We start from the raw sequence: 21,407 nt of genomic DNA, 5'->3' as shown, positions 1-21,407 counted from the left end.
AGGATGACACGATTCCTTTCACCCAACAAAGCTCAAAATGAACAAAGACAAACCAATGCTCAGATGCAAGTAATTTGCTACAAAAGCAATTTCAACTAAGTAATGTTGACAGTTACCTTTATTGTTATTGGTGCAGGCTGGGGGATATTAAAAAAATTACTTAATTGGTGCAACAAAAAAACACGTCAGATCGTAAAGAAATATATCAACCAGTGCTCTGTGTGTGTGTGTGTGTGTGTGTGTGTGTGTGTGTGTGTATGTGCGCACGTGTGTGCGTGTGTGTGTGTGTGTGCGTGTAGTGTGTGTGCGAGGTAGCTTTCTGCTGCATGAGTCAATGTTTGGATAAGTAAGAACAGAAGGCAAATAGAGGAGTGAGAACAGTATCTGCATCTACACAATTAAAATGTACAGCAGGAGCGCTTCTTCTTCAATTCAAATACAGAAGAACAAATCGGACACAAGGAGATGATATTTAAGGGTCAAAAAACAGAGGTTTGCTATCGCTGGAGGGGAAACAGACATGGCAGAATAAAAACACCCACTCCTATAAGACGAGGGGATGATTTGAACATGAGGAGCACAGGATTGAAGACACAGATCACTTTCTTCCACCAGTGACTGAGTAACAGGAGGGGAACAAAACAGGGCAATTTTCCCCCACAGTGGAGGGACTTACTCTGAACTGAGGAGGTGGGAGTCTGCCTTGAGTCAGACATCTGTGAGGAACGGCTCTTAGAGCTCAAGAGACCGCTCACTAAGCTGCCCAGACGAAGGGCTGTCAGAGATTGCATGGATGGATGTGTGATTGGGTGACAAGTGTGTGCATTTTGGGTGGGGGATGTCACAAAGATTCGGGTTGATTAAGGCGTATGTATGTATGTGTGTGTGGGGGGGGGCAAAGGCAGGATAGGAATTGTGGAAGAATGGACAAAACATAAAAAATGGAAGAAAAAATAGAAAGGAGACAATTTAATGCTGAAAAAATGAAACAATGCTAAAATGAAGAAGCAAGCAGTCTGAACCAATCTGAGCATCATCCTCAGACACAGGATAGGAGAAAGTTGAGGATGCTCGGGTGGGGAAGACGGAAAAAGAACTGGGCGGACTGCATTTCACTCGAGTTGACAGCCAAAAAGGGGGGTTGCAGTAGATAAGTTGTTGTGTTTCTTTTTAACTGCATATGAAGAAATACAGGAAAACCAAGGCGTCATCAGTTGGATTGGAAAGGTGAGTACTGACTGTTGTTACCTCACAGTGTTGGGCAAGGAAACTAAGCAGGTATGTCAGTTGAAAAAAACAAATGATTCCCTACCTTTTACATCCTCATCCTCTATGGTGGTGTTGGCACTCTCAATGGACTCCTGAAAAAGAAAGACATTAATATCAACATCAATATCAATAATGACATAGCACAAATTACAACTGTAACATCAGTGAGTGCTGAAATTAGGAGCGTTGCAAAATCGTAATATTCACGTTAAATGTAATATTTAAAAAATGAAATATTGATATTGTGTTAATATTTGAAAAACATGATTCTTCTGAATAATCAGCATGTGCATCTGGTTGAGTTCATCTGGCTGCTTTTTCACAAATATTGAGAAGTTGATGGTAATTGTTCTTTTTGTACACTTCTTTTTACAATTATGGTTAACGACTCTCTCGCCACCTCCATGTACTCATATTTTGTGGGCAGTTTACAAAACAAAACACACAGTAAACAAAGTTAAAGATGAATATTGACTGAAATTATTATAGCTGCGATTTTGTTTAGCCACAATAATTATGCAGCGAAAAATCTGATATTGTGACAGCCCTAGTTGAAATTAAAAGTTCCAAATGCTGTATCTAAGTAAAGAAAAGCATTTTTCAATAAATAAACAAGACGAGGGATACCACTGAACAAACGTCCCTGGCTCAGCTTTAATCAGGGACGTTACGATTACTTGGTTAGGTTCTTAAACCCAGAGACCAGCATGATTCCCAGATAAAGATAATTTATTAGCAGTTGATCATATAACAAGTACACAATACAACTGAATTGCTGTTAACGGTTGGGAGCCATACTATTGTTATTAATTGTAACTGTGACTTGTTTTGTTCTTTTGCAATACCTTATTTCCATCCACAGGGTTGTGGATTACAGTTGTCTGCGGTTCCTAAAGAGAACAAATGACAGAGAACGTGAGGGAAGACATGACCAGAGAAACGACAAAAGGCACAGAGACTTGAGGAAAATGAGATTGTGTTTGTTTTCAGAATGTCAAGGTCAGGAAGGTGATCTATCTATCTATCTATCTATCTATCTATCTATCTATCTATCTATCTGTCTATCTATCTATCTCAAACCTATGCATCTTAATGTTTCTGATATAATATAAATTAAACCCTTCTTCAATTGCCCACTTATTTTTCTTTCTTTGGGCATTTATCTCCCTTCCTGCGTGCCAATGTTGCTCAGTGTCTCTTTCTGTGTCTGCTTTTCTTTCATCAGCCCTCCTGCCTCGGTAATCAGATGTCTGGGCTTTTGTGGAATCGATTCTGATGACCAGCTCAGACCTTCTAATCACTCGGCCCGATTACAGTAGATTATAACATCAGCAGCCTGCATCTGTGAGTGTGTGTGTGTGTGTGTGTGTGTGTGTGCGCCATGGCGGAGAGAGAAAGGAGGATAGAGAGATACAGACAGAGAAAGAAAGAGAAAGATGCCATGTGCCTGTGTTCATGCGTAATCGTCCTGACAGCCAATGGGGGGGGGCAGAAATCCTTTGACGTCATGCAGAGCAGCAGTCATGTGGCCTGACGTAGACAGCCAGTCAGCAGACACCATGCGCGAGTCAGTGAGTGACGGCCAAATCACTCGGGAATGTAGCATCATAACGAGCCCAAGCAGCCGACATCCTCACACTCCAGCCATGCACAGACAAGCTAAATAGCACGTCTTCGCCTCACGTCAGGAATTTTACTATCAAAGGCAGAACTGATGGTGCCGAAGTACATGTCATGACATGGGAGGAGCACATGCATGGTGTAGGTGTGTGAAGAGGGAGGACAGAGGAGGGGTTCTTGCAGAGGAAAAGGGGGAGGAGAGGGAGGACTGAGGTAGAGGTTGACCCTGAAATACATATCTAAATCTACACTATTCATGTGTGTAAAAGCTTATTGTTTCAACCCAACGTTAGAATTATACAGATCCAGCAAATCCAAAGCTCTGTATGCTCCATGCATGCTCTGCTTATTCAGATAAATGAGTGAACGCACCGATCTGAATTATGAATAGTTTATCTTAGCTTTATCAAATGTGCCAGAGCTGGGACATGCTGCGCAGCCACAAAAGCTTTTACACACGATTTCATTCAGGGATAGCCTAAAGTTGAACTTGACATCTGTTTCACCCCTTCTTACCACCCATTTTATTTTCAGTCTTAAGCATTTAAATCTTATCAATCTCGGCTGAGATCCAACAAGAAAATGATCTGACCCCCGTGTGGAAATCTAAGGGTGAACCTGTACCTCCTCCACAGCGGGGCGGGAGGTGGGGAGGTGTAGAGGTTTTGTGGATGAAGGTGCGGGTGTAGGTGAGGTTGTGTGTGTATACCAGCGCAGGGGCAGGGCCAGTGTCTTTAGGAGTGGTCACTGTGTTGGCTTTGTTGTTGACCTGCAGGGGGCAGTGTAGAGGGGACATGACACACATACACACTTTTCGCGCACACGCTCGCACACACGCATACTCTCTGGCTACGGTCCATTCCAAAGAGATCATCCCAACTCATGTGTCTAAAAGATTAGTGTTGCGTTTTTACCGACCAAGACCTCGAAATTTAGTCTTATGAAGTATATCTAATGAGGCACAATTTAGCTGGAAGGTAGGTGTAATAGGAAAACCTCACTTTAGACGGAAGCAGAAACGAGAGAAGTCAGTTAAAATGGGCTATGCTGAAGTTGTGGGAAGTACGTTTCTAAGACCAAATTTTGATTGCGTTCCAAACGGCTATTTTCAGGAGAACACAGAATAAGATTTTTCCATATTCACACAACCTGTTAAACAGACTTACTTTTTTTTTTTATTACCGGTTATGTTTTCGGTACGGTTTGTTTATTGTCTGTATGTCAGGAATATCACCCAAAAAATGCTGTGATACTACGATTTTCATGAAACCTGGAGGAAGAATCCAATTAATGTGAGATGGGACACAAATCAAATTATTAACATTATATCACTTTCATTTATAATAGTGAGATAAGGGATAAGGCCCTGGCAGAATAAAGGCCATACGTCTTAAAATATAATCAATTCAGTTGTGAAAAAACACAGCCAACTGTAGAAATACAATGACTCCATATCACAATTCACAGGAATCAGTAATCCAACGGGGTGGCCGGCGCAAGTGGTTGATTAAACTACGTACAGAAAGCAGCTGTCACAAACGGAGAGTAGTTTCGTGGGCACACCACAACAATTTTTATTTTTTGTGTACTTAAAGAACACATAGTGCAACTGATTATACGAACACGCTATTTTCTCTATATGTACATTTAAATAACATTCAAGTAAAAAGTATACACCATTCCTCCTATTACAAGACACTGTACCATCAGAATGATTTTGAAGCTGCTATGTTAAGGAAAAATGATGAGAAATGGTGAGTCTGCAGCTGGGCACAACAATATAATCCTCATAGTTCTAGAAATAAATCAAGACGATGGTTGTGCTTGCAGATTATGTCACAGAAGGGTAGACTACTGGCCTTGGCGGAGGCACGCGCTCTCATAGTGCCCGTCTAGTTTTCATTTGGGTCACATGATTGAGGGATGAATTTCCTGGAATGGATCTCATAGCATGACATACTGTAGGCCTGAGTAAGACCCAAACACAGTGACACTGATTCAAAGAATGTATTCAGAGGTCCAATTAAACATCAACACTCACTTATATGTTAATCTAACTACATTCTCAACATTGTAACTGCATGCAGAGTGCACATGCACTTCTGCATCAAGTGTTAATTTCAGACTGGGTCCCGATCACACAGAGAAACTAGAATAGAACACATTAGGGGCTCTACGGTAAAGATTATGTGACTACGGAAAATGTGAGACACGGTCTATTCAGTAAATACAGGCAAGAAACGTTTGATAAGACTACAAATGTAACTCCATGTGGTCTGCTGTGCCACAAGGACAACTGTGAGATCAAGCAAAGACATTAACAACCATTGCCCACTGCTTGGAGTGACTGTCCCTGAATGATGATGTCGTTAAGTGCACGATGCATAATAATTATCCAGAAGGGGTCTCAGACACTGAGCGTTCCAACAGACTAATGCAAGTATCAAAGCATTGTCTTCACTGTGCAAAAGCAACTCACCTTGACGCCGTCTTTGTTTTTGTTGAGCAAACTTTTGGCTGCTGTAGAGGGAAAAAGAAAGAGGCAACACTTCAGCATGAGAGTTCACCTGCAGATTCCGGAGCCTGAGGCTACACTAACATGCAGCAAGCATATCAGTCGACTGTGCTTATCTTCAAACTCCAGGTGCAAAACTCCAACTGCAAAATCCATAATGCAATGCAACAGATGCTTAGAATGGCATCATCATCTATGCTGGGTTGTTCTCCTACCACATACTAATTCACATGTGAAGGGTTGAAGGGTGGGTGGTATATTTAGCAGGTGATGAAAGGGATAATCTATCCATCTTCGACAGACTCTCGCAGCAGTCTTAAACTGACACTTGCACACATACACATGCACTTGCGAGCACTCGCACATCCAACAATCCCACCACTCGCTCCCCGTGTTTTTCTCATGGCATCAAAAGAATCTAAACATTAGATTGCATTTCAAAATGCATGCTGCATCCTTGTCTGAATTTCATTCTCATCTCATATTGGCACTTTTGCAAGCGTGAGGTTCAATAGCGTTCTTTTGAATACCAAATACCTCATCTTCATGCAAATGTGATTGGCTATTAGGAGACTAAGTAAGGCCTAAACAACACAACTATAACACTCCGCATATTTCCCTGTCATTCCAAAAATCTTACCTCAAATGGAAACCACAATCCAAACAAAAGAAGGAAAGAAAATTGAAATAGGAAGAAAATGATGAATAAAAAGAGACACAAATGCACTAATGCAATTCACTGTGTAATGGAGACAGAAAGCAGGCCAGTAAGAGCCTGAGAAAATAGAGACAGGTCAAAGGAAATGCATGCAAAAATGTATGATTGAGTGCAAAATAGAAACAGGGTGAAAGGGCAACAGCTAGAGAGATAAAGAGAAATGACTGTTTACCAGTGGCACCTTTGTGCCATGATCATCTTTGCTCTATGGAGAAACAGATCGAAGGCATTCAAGAATAGGTTAAAAAGCCTCTATTGATTTTTTTTTTCAAGGTTAAAGCACATTTTTACCTACTTTGTAGTGCCTCTGATCTGTTTTCCTCATGACTAGAAGATGCACCCAACCAAACTACCTCCAATATATTGGGCTGAGAAGCATTTCCAGTCTCCTGTTTTTTTTTCTCTTCAGTTTTTCAGTTTTTTTTTATTAAGATCAATGTTTTTTGTTTATTTGATATGTTCTTGGACATCAGGCAGAGAGGGACATACCTGAGAAGTTTCTTGTGACCAGCAAAGTGGTCAGTATGGCTCCCTGCAGTGATAGAAAAGGAGGAAAGAAGGAGGTCATGATGATGGAAGGAAGTAAAGAAGAAAGGAAGGAGGGGACAGAAATAGGAAGATTGATTAAGAGGTTACGGGACAAAAGCGGAGCACAGCAAAAGGGCAACTCGAAGGTTTCAGAGAGCAAGTCATCATTCCTAAGTTACCCTGAGAAGTCTTGAGTGAGGAAGACAGAGAGAGAGCGGGAGAGAAAAAGACGGCTGGACTGAATGTTCTTGAGAAATAGAAACGCAACAGATCGCCAGATGTCTCACCTTGAGTTTCCTCCTGGCGTTGAATTTCTTCAGGCACTCCACAGTCTCCTGCCTGTGCATCATGGAGGCTACAGTGGACCGTTGCTGCAGGAAGAATATGAGAGGATTTGAGGATTAGGGGGGAAATGAATAAGACCGTGGGGAGTTGTATGTGTTCATGCAGATTGGATCTGATACTACTCGGGCATTCTGTTACCAATAATAGTTTATCATTATCGTTAATATCAATGCCTGTTCATTTTTTTTTGCATCTCTGTTTGCGTGTGTGCGCCACATACGCAGATCCAGGGGTGTTTCAGGGCCTCTGCGGCAGTGATGCGTTTACTGGGGTTGATGGTTAGCATCTTGTTGATCAGATCTTTGGCCTCAGGAGTTACAGTGTCCCACTCTGGTGACGGGAACTGTCAAAAAACAAGAGAGTGTTTAAACGCTCACTACACAGAATAATATCGCATCATCAGATACTGTTTTTAAAACAAGGCCAGGAGAGGAGGAACAAAACAGCAGCACAACAAGTGAAAGTAAACGACAGAAAATGGAGTAAATATGTGTACTGACAATTGCATGTGTGTTTATTATGGTTGTTACTTTTTATCTTTATTTTTATGGGTATGCATACTTTCAGCTATTGCTATCAGTTCCAATGTGAACAGTTTACAATCCTTTTTATGACAGCCCTGTTTATAACTGTCTGCTTACATCATAGGCCCCAGCCTTAATTTGCTGGTAAAGGCGGTGCTGGTCCTCATCCCAGAAGGGAGGGTAACCCACGAGCAGGATGTATAAAATCACACCTAGAAGGAAGTGACATGGTAAGTTAAGCATGTTAATAGAAAAAAACAATACACTGTAATACTGTATACGGATATAAACTCTATTCATAAAGCTCCTTTTGGTGAAATAGTTGCTTTCAGGTGGTGGAAATCCCAAAGAGTCAGTATTTGATGAGATGGGAAACCCAAAGCATCAGTATTACTATCTTACTAACACGAGCTTTAACCAACAGAGTACATGTAAATGTAAACGTCCCCTTGCAGAAAATACTTGAAACAACATGAAGTTGCAATGCTTGTGCAGAGCCATAGATAAAAGCCATAGACTGAGGCTTTAGCTCCAGCATCAGGTTAATTCAAACAGTTGCAGAGAGAGAATCTGAATATTATTTACCACAGGCCCACATGTCCACTGGTTTCCCATATGGGTCTTTCCTCAGAACCTCCGGAGACAAGTATCCTGGGGTGCCTGCAAAACCTGGAGGAGTAATATGGATGGAGGAGGGGATGTGGAATGGTAGGCCAGAGTGGGCAATTCAGTGACCGGGCTGTTGAGTGATCGATCGATCGACTGATTGGTTGGTTGCTTGATTGACCAACTGATTCAGGTTTGTAAAATGGATGTATGAATACTCACCAAACCATGCCTGCTGGTCCCCCTGCACCTCGATAGCCAGCCCAAAGTCAGCCAACTTGACCGCCGCCCCCTTCAGCTTACTGGCCAATAGAAGGTTCTCAGGCTGGGGGGGGCGGAGTCAAACAGGTTAGAGGTGAGAGGTCACGCGCTCTGGGAAAAAGCCGCCCACAGACACCGATCTAAAATCAGATTAGCCAACCAAATCCTAATATCAACTATTAGGGGTCAACGATGCTAACCTGCTCTTAAATCAGTGTCTGAGGCAACTCCCTTTTCTGTCACGCAAAGTGACAGATAAACACAAATGTGCAACGGGACCAAATCCCTACATGACGACGGACATTTTTCCAGCTGTGGACTTGCTCCCTCTGTCTCGTGGATTTTGAGTGCGTGAATTGGCAGCAGACAATGACAATAACACCAATTCACTGTTAAAATCCACGAGTGGGAGCAAAGTGCACACTGCAGGGAGAAGGATACAGGAGGGACGTGTGGTGCAACAGGGGACGTGGGTGTAAAAGACTAGTGACTCAGCCACATATGGGTAACTACAAACCACACATCGCACTCTAACACAGTTTAGCACAATCATAAATATATGCAAGTCCCAAGCGCGCGCACACACACACACACACACACACACACACACATACATAAACAGAGACACAGGTGCAGAAAGGTCTTTGCTAACCTTAGGCCAGTTAGACAGTGTGCTCTACTGAATAATACATTTCCTAACATTTAGAGACTCTAAACACAGACAGCCTGTGAGCAGTCAGTTTATGGCAGACATATGACTCAACAGGACATTAACTGACAACTGGACACATTTACATAACGATAAATAAATCCTCCCGATTATGGAGCATCCTTAAACTTAAAAATCACTTCAACAAAGGACATCTCCCCTTAATAAGTCAACAGATTGAAAACAGCATAACTACATGTTTTCACAACGCATTTTGAAGATTCAGGAGACTCTCTTTTCTCCCACATAAAAACGTTCTTGGGAGGTTACGAGACTACAGACTACCATTAGAATATTCATGACCTTGGTAAATCTTTCTCGACATAATTTAACATAATTATGCAAATGCTGATCATTGCTGAGGTTCTGGCTTGTGATTGCTCCTATTCCTGTCATCTTAATGCTGCACTCGCACTGCACGTAAAGATGCTAGCAGGCTCTCTGAAACATCAGGAGGAGTAGCAGAGGAGGATCCTTTATCTTGACATTTGCAGGACAGGTATTAAATCCAGACTATCGACTCAACAAGATTCTAATATAACAAAGGCAGACTGGAGAGCTGGGCCTTAAATTACAACTCAACCAATTTACATATTACAGTGTGTTTACAGTTCTCAGGGGGTACTACTGCATATGTGAAAAACAATGTAACTTAAAGCCTTTTGTGGCTCCAGAGGTAGCTGCATGTAATCTGATTGCCTCCAGTGATGTCACTCAGTGGCTAGATTGCATTGTGGGTAATTTAGGCACCAGGTTGTGGAATAAAAAAGGCAATATGTATTTTGATTATTTGTTTTAAACACCCCATAATGAGTCCAACAGTGTTATAAGAGTGCAATAATAGACCAAAGGACTGCTTTTCAGGACCTGGTGGCTAAATTACCCACTATGAAATTTAGCCACTGAGTGACATCACATGAGGCAATTTTTCAGATGCCATGCAGCTTCCTCTGGAGCCACAAAAGGCTTTAAACTGGAAACAATCTTTTCACATACGCAGTAGTACTCCCCAAGAACACACTTTAGATGTAAAGGTGGCGGATTTACTCTTCAGGACTGTGCAGTTTGGTAGGTTTAGATCTTATTCCAGCTCAGATTTGCAGACAATTTCAAAGCAGAGGTCAAGGTCAAATTACTTTTATTAATTGCTCAAATCTTAAAGGTTTCTCCGACAAAGAAACGCATATTGTGACAATAACACATCTTTATGATGAGCATATAATTATTGATTTGAGTTTTATTGCAAACAGATTGTGAAAAGTGTCTGAAGGGAAAAGGTTAAGACTGTGAGGGGAGTCACTGGGTCTTTCTGAGTGTTGCCATCTGTTGTCATAGACACGACTGAACATGGCTGCAGCCACGGCTGCAGTCATACAAACCTTCAGATCCCTGTGGACAATCCCATTAACATGGCAGTGATGGACACTCTCGAGGATCTGCTGTATGCAGTGGCTGAGGGCAGGGGAGCAATGAGCAAGCGCAGGATTGTGATGAAGCAAATTGATGGAGAGAAGAAAAGGAAAGGAAGAACGGCAGAGAAGAGAAGACGAGGATAAGTAATTGATAGGAAGAGAGGAGGAAACAATCCCATAACAATGTATCACATGTCGTTCTCATTAGACTTCTTATGTGTGAAGCTGTTTTCTTGACAGATGACATTAAGTCATGTGAAGGCAAGTCATTCATCACAAGATTAAATGTATTACACAAAAGCTCTACAGTGCTGAGAATACATAGATACACACACAAACGCACAAGCACACTATATCTGCCTCTCTTTCTCTCTGGGGAGGCAGCATTTCAACATAAAGCTGGCAGTGTAACGTAGGCTGTGTATGATTAATACCGCAGGCTATATGTCGTTAATCAACTTTATAAATAACTCTGTGAGATGCCTCAGAGACAAGGCAGCTGTATCACACCTCTGAGACAGCCGTACGTGAAACACACAAATATACACACCGGCAACAGACAGAGATGCATAATGGCTGCTTTGCTCAGCAAGTATGCGAGTGCGTGTGGGTGTGTGTTACCTGGCATCAGCCTCACTGTAGTACTCCCTGGCTACGATGTCCTCGAACAGCTCTCCTCCTGTCACCCTGTGGAGAGGGAGAGAGAAAATTGTGCACTTGTTCCTGCCTCTCTTTCAGTATCGATGGCTGAAACACAATCGCTCATTGATTTTCTAACTGCCTCATATATTTATAGACATACTTAAATTACTTTTTGTAGTTATTACATCCATAAACAATTTGCCACGCTGCAAAAGGTAATCTAATCTGAACACAATCACAGTGTTTCGCTGAGATATAGAAGCTTGTTTTTCAACAATTTTCACTTGTAACATTGGCAGATTTTTTTCTTGTTTATTATAAGCCAATTACAACTTGTACGACATCTTTTTTTGAGTGGCGTTCTGAGTGTAAAACGGTGTTATTGTGTGTATTAAAGGGGCTCCATGGAACTTCTGTGCTGTGCTGGAAACTAGATGTGAGTTTATGTTAGTGGACTCCATTTCCAAACTAAAGTTAGCAACTGTCTCGGAGAGAGGCACTGAGACCAGGAACTCTTGAACCTGCATAAAGTCAGAGTCCTTCACAAAGAAAATCACAGTCCAGCAGCATTAAACTATTTAAACAAATCCTCCACAGGCTTCCAAGAGACGGAAAGGGTCTCATTTTTCATGTCACATTACAATCCGCTCACATATGGCCGATAAAAAAGTGATTAATACATATAAATTGCAACAAAATGTTGCGTACAGCCCCTTTAATGTTTCAAGTGTGCGTATGTGTGAATGAAAGCTTGCATGAGTGTTTAAGAAGAAGTTGAAGAAGTGTTTTTTTATTGTTGTGTATAGGTGCACATATATCAATAAGTTTTGTATAGACAAAGGCCCATCCACACACACAACCACACACACACACACACATGCAAGAGGGAGGATATAGGTCAGGAGCCTGTTGTACCAGCTCCTCATAAGTTCAAGCCTAGTTAAAATTTTGCTGAGTGAAGATTTATGAATTTTTAAATCAGCGTTCTCCCAAGGTTTGAGGAAGACTTGGGAGTTAATTGGCGGGGAGTTCATAAGAAAACACTGACAGCCAATCAAAATCTGAATCTGAATTTACACAGCTCACAACTTATTGTTGTATAATAGTGGGCGGCAAAGCACACATTTAAACAGCATTTTACCCAAGACATAGTTTGTGTCATGGTTTTTGGCTGTTGGTTCGTCATTTCCTGTTTTATTTTGTAGAACTCGTGTCATGTTCCACTTCCACTCTTTGTCTGCTTTCCTGTCCTTTTTACTGCTCACCTGTGTTCCAGTAGTGAGTCGTTGCTGTGTATTTAAGCCTGTGTTTTCCCCTCACTCTTCCTTGGTTTGTCTGTGTTTTTCTGTCCTGTCTTCCCCTCGTGTTATACTGGTTTGTTTCAGTGTTTTGGGTTTGTTTTTTGTTTTTTTTGTCTTTACTTAGTTTAGCTTTGCTAGTGGATTGCTCCTGTTTTGTTGCTGACATTTTTGGTATGCCTTTGGTTATGGATTTGAGGGATTACAGCTCTGGTTGCATTAAAGCTTGTTTTTCGTTCGCTTACCTGGCTGCCTCTGAGGGTCTTGCATTTTGGTTCCTTTCTCTGTCGGACAGTTGTTGATTTGTTGTTGATTTGTCAGCGCAAACGATGATTCTTAGGATCTGAGATTTTACACATAACTTAAGTCTTCACCAAGACATTCCTTCAATTTTATAGTGCAACCTAAATTAGTTGAATAGTTTTAACTAGTAAGAACTCAGGAAGAACTTTACACACAAATGCACTATCCACCTTATCCAAATAAACAAGTTGTAAGGGACGGTAAAACAAAACACCTGAAACTGTGAGGTTGGATACACCTGACAGACAATGTGTGTGTGCGTCTGAGAGTTTGTTACTCACAGATCAAACACCAGATAGTGGAAACCCTCCTCTGATATGCTGTCATGGAGTCGTACTGTAGAGAGATTTCACAAAACACAGCGCAGATGAGGAGAAGAGACAGAAGAAAAATGCCAAATGAAACAAAGCTGTCAACACCAAGATTTAAACACTGCCAATACTTACTGTTTACATTTCAGTTTGTGCTGCTGTTCCTCAGAGTTTGGTCATTAGTTTCATATCGTATCAGAAACAGTGTGGAAATCAAGTTGCAAAACAAGTTTGCAGGGCATAATATAATCTATCGCCATCGTTACGTGGAGTGGATACATTCGGTGTCTTGGCACAGCTGCCATCCCGACAATCCCTGTGATCAGGTGAACCCTTTGAGAGCAACCTAAACCCAGTTAAGTCGTACAATCAAATTCTAATCATGCTGTTCATAGGTAACTAGATAAGGAAGCCGGGGCTGTTGCCTCCAGTATTAATTAAATGAAGCATCTGGATAACCCTAGTGATGAACCTGCACTTGCACAATCAGCCTTGTGACATTTAGATCAGGAAAATGGTTAATGATCTGTACATCATTGTTTTGAGATCTGAACTGGCATCTGGGGGCTGTTAAATCAAATCCTATGTAAAGGTAAATATAAGATGAAACACATGAATTCTCACTGATAAATGATTCATGATGTTTAAATATTTAATATGAGCAAAATACCTTTCTACTTCCACTTTGGTCCTGGACCATAAAGGTGCGCTGACATTACTACTGTTTTATATGGAGATATTAAAGGTGCAATATGTAAGAATTGGCATTGGTGGCAATGGTGACATTCATAATGAAAACAAGTAGAGGGCAGGATATCCTCAGAGATATTGCTTACTGCTGCTAACCATAGCTGCCGTTAACTAGATAGCCCAGTTAGCTGTGCAACTAGCTTTCCTGACTGGGAGTTTTTACACAGCAAGCACAGAAGCTTTGTACTTTTACAGGCCAAGGCCAGCTGGTTAGCACGCTCAACCTCAGTAGATATATATCTATAACACGATACATAGACAGAATAATGTCAGAACTGTTGACATTTATAGTCATTTTTTAAAATGTTTTCAATTTAAGTTCCTACTACATGTTGCCCCTTTAACATTCACAGGTATGTGTGACATTATAAAGTCAATAATTCCCTCAAAGCCCACTTAGCATTTGGCTCCTTATACTAAAGTATTTTCCAATATTATCTCTCTATATCATATATTCTTCTTTTGTGTATTTTTCTATGAAACATAAATGTTTTTCAGAGTCCAATGCCTGGAAGTCCAAATGTTCAGTCATAGTTGTTCTCAAACTGCACAGCCATCTTAAATCTGACTGGAATGGCAGCTTTGGTGCAGAACTGACTTACGAAATCTGAAATAATGACAGCGAGGAAAAGAAAAGGGAAGAGCGTGTGAGTGTGAAAAGAACAAAAAGAGGAGAGACAGGTTCTATCAGAGGCATAATGAGGAGGAAAGAGCGTAAAGGGTCAGTGGTTTAGAGACAGGGCGTAGGGCACCTGTGTATTTCTGATGACTCAGCTGGGAGAGCACACAGATACATCATCATTAGATACCGGTACACACACACACACACACACACACACACACTTGGTTTCTCCTCATAACTGTGTCTAGAAGATGAATAGCCACAGCAGGATTCACCAGAGACCTGAACAAAATGAGTGTGTGTTTTCGTTTGTATCAGCGTGCATATTTTAAGATCGAGGACTCGCTGCTCACCGATGTTGGGGTGCTTCAGTAAACGACAGATCCTCGCCTCTCTCTCCAGCTTTTGATGATCTAGAAGGAAAAACAGAAGAGATACAAACACAGAGGGAAACACAGACAGGTTATTTTTAATGCTCTTCATTATTCACCACTTTGATTGGCTTTCTGAATCATCGAACACGAAGCTGGCTGCAAGTTAATTCAGATGTTGTGGAGGACACGAGTGTTTGGGCATCGTTGTCAGTGTGGATGTTTGTTACTTGACATCCTCACTTCTGTATGTGTGTGTGTGTGTGTGTGTGTGTGTGTGTGTGTGTGTGTGTGTGTGTGTGTGTGCGTGAGTGTGTGTGTGTTGGCTGTGAGTCAACTCGGCTCCTTTCCTTATCAGAACTGAGATGCCTGACAAAAATAATGTGACCTGATATGTGTTTGGTTATGTGCCACAAACAGGCAGGCAACAGTGTACAACAAACAGGGTGAGCAGCCACAGCAGATTCGTATTGACCTATTGTGTCGCACAAAATCTAGGCTTGCAGTCTTCTTTGCAGGTTCCCTTTTGCTGCAAATTAGTTTGCAAAGACACACATTTTATTTTATTTCATTTAACAACTCACAAGGCCAAACCCAAATCTAAATATAAAGATCAGTTGGTTTCCCCTGATGCTTCTTTGTTCAGTAAAGCAGACAGGGATTGGTTGATGTGACAATAAACACCGTCAGACTAGAGCCGGTGGTAATGGTTAAAATGTACACATCTTTTTTATATTTATAAAATAATTTAATCATGATGGCAAATTAATGCAAACGCACGTGTTAACCATTATATTGTTGTTCAGTACCATGATGCATGTTTCTGTGGTGGACTGAAACTGCCAAAATAAAATAAAAAACGAAAGACATTAATTAATGGCTCGATAAATAAATTCATATGCTGTTAGATGCACCAACAATAACACTGAAAATAAAAGAAGGCTTGAATGAATTAATACAAATGAGACATAGATTCATATTTATGCCTTAAATCTTAAATAAATACAACCTTTGTATGTATTTATCATTGTATAATTCAACAATTTATTTATATATTCTATTTTATTTATTAATGTATCTCTTTATGTATTCAACTATTCACTTAAATATTTAATTACATCACACAAATGGAATGCATGTTTAAATGTTAATAAAAACATTAAATGAACCATTTCTTCTTAGCTTGGAATTAATAATAAAAAGTTAATGTGAATAAATAATAAACCTGAAATATAGTAAAGCCCTGCAGGACACAGATTGTTCAGGGAGCTACCTCAGTTTGTATTTCATTTATGCAAGCAGTGTTACAAATCAACAAGTTGCTAAATGACAGTATTGTTACTGCATTACTGGATATTAGTATCCATCATGTGCTGAAGTGCTGTGATTGGTCAGGTATTTAATTTAGCATTAGACTAACCAAAAAACAAAAAAAGGCCATAAAACTTGCATAAACTGATTTTTCAGCAACTTGAGGCAGCATTCAACAAGTTAAAAAGAAAACACCGACATACAGTATTACTTTACCAAGTTTATATGATTTACATACTTGGAGTTCTGCATCTGATCACCTGGTAGATATCAGCATGAACTCTCTTTTTGCTCTGTATTTGGTCTCTACCGATATTTTACTCAATATTGCAGAAATCAGATAGAACTCAGCTGTTGTTAATCCCTTCGTACAACATTAGTGCTCGCCAACAGAGAATACAAATGTCATTAGCTGGATACAATACAATCATCAGGGAGAAGCAGAAAGGACAACAGGTATAACGGTTACCACGTGACCGCAGTCGCATGGCCGCCCTCAAACAGAATCATCATCATCATCTCTCCTCCATGAAACCAGACTGATTTTTATCTCACTTTTTGAAACAAGAAGTGACTCTCACATCTCCCTGTCAGAAGCAACCGAAGTCCGGAGACTTGGATTCGGAACAACTGAGTCAGAGCAGCAGTTGTTATAATGAGTGATGCAGTACGGTGTTGAGGCGACCCATTTCAGCTCTGCCTCGAGACTCAGAGTGCAAGAGAGAGAGAGAGAGAGAGAGAGAGAGAGAGAGAGAAAGTGAGGGAGAGAAATAAGAGCAGGCGGTTCTACTTTTTTTTTTTCTCCAGATAAAATAGGACGCCTATTTTCACTCTCATCTGTGTCTACTTCCTCTGCTCTTCTTGATGCTATGGAAACTGTGTGGACTCAGAGGCAGCTCAGAGGCAAGACTAACAAAGAAAACCCCAGGCAGCTTGCTCCCATTATAGGTACAGGTGTGTGTGTCAGCGTAGTGCATCTATAGGAAGCGCCGCAAACACAAACTTCGAGCTGCAGTACACTTTCAACGAAATGGAAATTGGCGTGTTCTCAAATGCCGGGTAAAAAAAAATGCCAGTACAGTATGTTCACTGTGGCTGAAAGAGTGTTCATCCACACCAGAGGGTGGAGTTTATCAGTCGCAGTGAAAGAGATGAAGCCAGAATAAAATCCCTACAGTCACACGCAAAAACAAATACAGGTCGAGCTGTGGCTTCACAACAGTTAAGGCTAAAAATATGGGAGGAAGAAGCTGAAACCTTCCCTGGGACCGTTAGGTACAAGCACAAAGAAACAGAATAGGAGATGGAATGTTTACTCCCTAAATCATGGATACAGAGGTAAATGAGAGCCTGTCACTTTGATAATCTTACTGTACTGTATTAGGACAACATGTTCTCGCTCGACTCCTTACTGACTTCGGCAAGAGTTTGATTTAACACCTGTCTCTGGTGGTAGTCTCACGTGATTGTGCAAATCCCGCTTCCCCGCATGGCAACTGGTATTGCTCTCCTACTGCTGATCAGATTGATCAGATCAGATACCCAAGATAGACGGTGATAGACAAAGACTTGTTTTTTAAAGCGTCTGCCCTTTTCTAAAGATCCTAAAGGCTCGTCATGTCACCTGATCCCTCCTTTGAAGTATAAACTGTGATCCATTACAGGTATAATAGATAGAATATGACCAGAATTCTAAGGTACCTCTGAAAAAACATAGGGGGCAGCATGTCACAAGAGTGACTGACAACTGCCGCTCTTTGCTAGCTATGGCTGTAGCTGAACCTATAGAGCAGGGGTCACCAACCTTTTAGAAACTGAGAGCTACTTCATGGGTACTGAGTCATACGAAGGGCTACCAGTTCGATATACTCTTCTGAAATAACAAATATGCTTACTTTGCCTTTAGTTGTATACGATTATTAATGATTAATGATACTCATCTATGTGAAGACACTGTTTATGTTAATGATTTCTCACAATAGTTATCAACCTCTCCCAGGCCAGTACGGAGGTGCTAATGCATGCTTTTATTTCCTGTCGCTTAGATTTTTGTAATGCCCTGCTCTCTGGTCTTCCCAAAAAGAGTACTCTAAATCTCCAATTATTACAAAACTCAGCCGCACGAGTGCTGACGAGGACCAGAGGGCGGGAGCACATTACACCAGTTTTAGAGTCACTGCATTGGCTCCCCGTGCGCTTCAGGATCGTTCTTTTACTGGTTTTTAAATGTCTTAACGGCCTTGCGCCCTCCTACTTATCTGACCTTCTTTTACCATATCAACCCTCGCGGACCCTGAGGTCCTCCGGCTCCGGCCTTTTATCCATACCAAAACCAAGAACTAAAACCCACGGTGAGGCGGCATTTAGCCACTATGGCCCTCACTTGTGGAACAGCCTGCCGGAGAACCTCAGGTCTGCAGAGACTGTTGATATTTTTAAGGGAAGGTTAAAGACACACCTTTTTAATCAGGTTTTTAACTAATATTTTAAATTCTTATTCCATTCTTATGTGGTTCTATCGTATTTCATGTTGTTGTTTCTATCTTGTTTTTTTTTGTTTTTTTTTTTTAACTATTTTCATCTTAAATAATTTCTTTTTTTTTTTTTTTATTTATCTTCAATACTATTTCATTTTATTTATTATTATCTTATGCATTTTATCCTTTTAACTATTCACTTCATTTAATTATCTTTTGTCAGGGTTTTTATCCTATCTTATGTTTTTAGTTTTTAAGGGTTAACTCCAGAGTTTCCTCAGGGGGGTCCTCCACACTGGGAGCTGTGTCTGGGCTGCTGCTGGGGGTGCTGTCCTTGGGTCCCTTTGGCCCAGCTAGTTGTTGTCTGTCAGGGTCGGGGGGCCTGGGCACTGGTGCCCCCCGTGGCACAGCCTGTGACTCCTCCCAGTGTGGACGGCCCCAAAGGTGGCGTTTCCTCAATCCTCAGTGCCTTGCCATGCCTCCTTATTTCCATGCCTCCTTATTTCCTGTAGTAAGAGTGTGTGTGTGTGTGTGTGTGTGTGTGTGTGTGTGTGTGTGTGTGTGTGTGTGTGTGTGTGTGTGTGTGTGTGTGTGTATGTATGTGTGCATGTATATAGTACAGAGGGTGGGAGGGAGGGGCTTTCTTTATTATTGTTTTATGTTTCCTGTGTAAAGCACTTTGTGCTACATACTCATGTATGAAAAGTGCTTTATAAATAAAGTTGATAAAGAATGACTTAACAAGGTGGGAAACAGATAATAACATTCAATTTTCATTTTTTTTACATTTTTAAATAAAATTCTGGCCATTTCTTACAAACTGCACCTTTAAATTGACAAAGCAACTGCCACAAAATGATTAACGGCAGTGACTCAGGCTCAGACGTGGAACAGCTCAAAGCTATACATCATAAATCATCCACTTAGGTTGGAGAGGTGGCAAATGTTTAAATAAACAGCAGATAAACTGGAAACATGCACCCCAAGGCCAAAGAAAGAGCACACTTAATCACATGGTGGTAGTGAAATAAGACTGTGAAAACTTCTGATAAGAGGCCTGCACACGCTGACAACAAACACACTCCGGGGCAGCTCTTTTGTGTGGTCACACGTCCGCCATATTGCCTGTGAGAAAATGCCAATTTCGATTTTGTTTGAAGTATTCTGCCAGCTTTGGAGGCGAGCGAGACGAGCACGACAGCAGACAGGCAGCCTGACAGGCAGAGCCAGAAACAAGGGCAGCTCAGCCATTATTTCATGATGAGCAGGACCCTCTGAGCAAGGTCACTAATAGCTCCATCCCTGCTTCAGTCTTACTATGTTACTGAATGACACATGGTCTCTTTGGCTCACTCGCCGTTAAACACAAACTCAGTCTTTCCTTTTGTTAAATTAGAAGATTCATAGCAGTAACATGTATATTATAAAATGTTTGTCATAGAGACTTAACACTAAACTCTTTTATAACACATTTCTTGTGGGTTGAGTGTGACGTCTCTATTTTTTCTATTTACATCTTGCAGTTGTCAGCACCTCAAGCCCAGGAGTCCACGCTTTTTCTTTTTCCCTCTATGTGACCGTTCTCGTAGATCATACATACTATACGTCTTTTAAATCTCTGTATCAATAAAGGTGTGCATAATACATACACAATCTTTTACAGAGACACAAGTACAAGTCACAATCTTTTGTGTTTTATGTAATGAATCAGATGTCTTCATTTAAAACTCCAACAACTCCACTTTATGCTTCATCATGACAACAATCTATAGCAGACAAATTACTAGAAAGCCAACAGGGCTCTGCTGAAGTTAGACTGGTGCATCTTCAGCCCGCAGCCCTTCTGCTGCTTGGTGTATATTATATCTGGCAGCCCACATGAAAACATTTACCCACACCCAAAAAATATCTCCATATTTAGGGGTCCTATTGTTTGTGCTCTCATCCTCATTCTCACTCTTCTGACAACCGTCCACCTTGAGTTCCAGCCTACTCAGGGTTTCTTCCTGTTAGAGGGGTTTTTTTTTCCTGCTCGCCACTGTCTCAGAGTGTTTGCTTAAGGGAGAATGGAAAATTAAAGAACATGGTCAAGACCTGCTCTGATTGAATAGTGTCATGAGAAAAATGTTGTTGTGAAAATGGTGTTATTTATATCCATCCATTTTTAGTTTGATACGTCCATCAACTTGTATCAATATATCAAACAAGCGAAGCCATGTAGTCATGTGAAAAATGTCTTCACTGGAGGTCATAAGCCAAATCAAATGTTTCTGAAAGTAGATTCAACTGAGTTCAACAAAGCATCAGCGTAAAGTGACGTAATAAATATATAAAGTGCTCAAATACTCAAGAGACTTGAGTGGCAAGAGAGTGGCAAGAGTAGCTGCAAAGACGGCTAAAATCAAGGCAGTCAAGTTTGTCATAAGCAGACAGATTTTTAAATTTGCACTTTTTTGTACAATTTTAGGTAACTGATGAGAATTTATTTAGCTGTTTCAGGCCCACAGGAGGAAGTCAAAATAATGTCAATACTTAATGAGAAAATTGTTATAATTAAAACACAACCTATAGCAAACGCTGCCTGAAGAACACATACAAAGGCGGTCGTAACACATGGGTTGTATTTTTACGCCGTACCGCATTTAACCCCGCACTATAAATGTTGGTCACATGACAGCCTCGCTCCCGCTCTCCGTCATTTTCCACCCCCACTTTTCTTTCTTTCACTCTATCCTCTGTCTCCGCTCTCTCCCTCCTCCACAGGTAGTCCACCTCCCAGCCGGCTGGACATCTGTTGTCTAGCAACTCCTGCACC

General features: G+C 41.0%; 1 protein-coding gene across 15 annotated transcripts in view; it reads right to left on the bottom strand.

The window, feature by feature from the left end:
- camk2d2 (calcium/calmodulin-dependent protein kinase (CaM kinase) II delta 2) overlaps window positions 1-21,407 on the bottom strand; it is a 41,685-nt gene that overhangs the window by 6,102 nt on the left and 14,176 nt on the right. For 3 of the 15 annotated variants that reach the window (XR_003983711.1, XM_030413259.1, XM_030413251.1), the window contains exons 3-17: window positions 14,787-14,846; window positions 13,032-13,086; window positions 11,129-11,194; window positions 10,475-10,547; window positions 8,348-8,450; window positions 8,105-8,188; window positions 7,637-7,731; window positions 7,216-7,338; window positions 6,938-7,021; window positions 6,612-6,654; window positions 5,369-5,409; window positions 3,599-3,658; window positions 2,115-2,159; window positions 1,313-1,361; window positions 117-137 (exon numbers count right to left, since the gene is read on the bottom strand). Coding sequence is in view for 14 of the 15 variants with exons in the window: in XM_030413259.1 (XP_030269119.1) it covers window positions 117-137; window positions 1,313-1,361; window positions 2,115-2,159; window positions 3,599-3,658; window positions 5,369-5,409; window positions 6,612-6,654; window positions 6,938-7,021; window positions 7,216-7,338; window positions 7,637-7,731; window positions 8,105-8,188; window positions 8,348-8,450; window positions 10,475-10,547; window positions 11,129-11,194; window positions 13,032-13,086; window positions 14,787-14,846 (1,002 nt within the window). In the remaining variant the exon portion in view is untranslated. The other 12 variants (XM_030413290.1, XM_030413281.1, XM_030413364.1 and 9 more) reach the window with 8 other exon arrangements.

The sequence above is a fragment of the Sparus aurata genome, chromosome 1 (genome assembly GCF_900880675.1).
Source record: "Sparus aurata chromosome 1, fSpaAur1.1, whole genome shotgun sequence".
Lineage (NCBI taxonomy): Eukaryota > Metazoa > Chordata > Actinopteri > Spariformes > Sparidae > Sparus > Sparus aurata.
The sequence above is the reverse complement of the archived record's forward strand: the minus strand, read 5'-3'. Positions and strand labels throughout refer to the sequence as shown.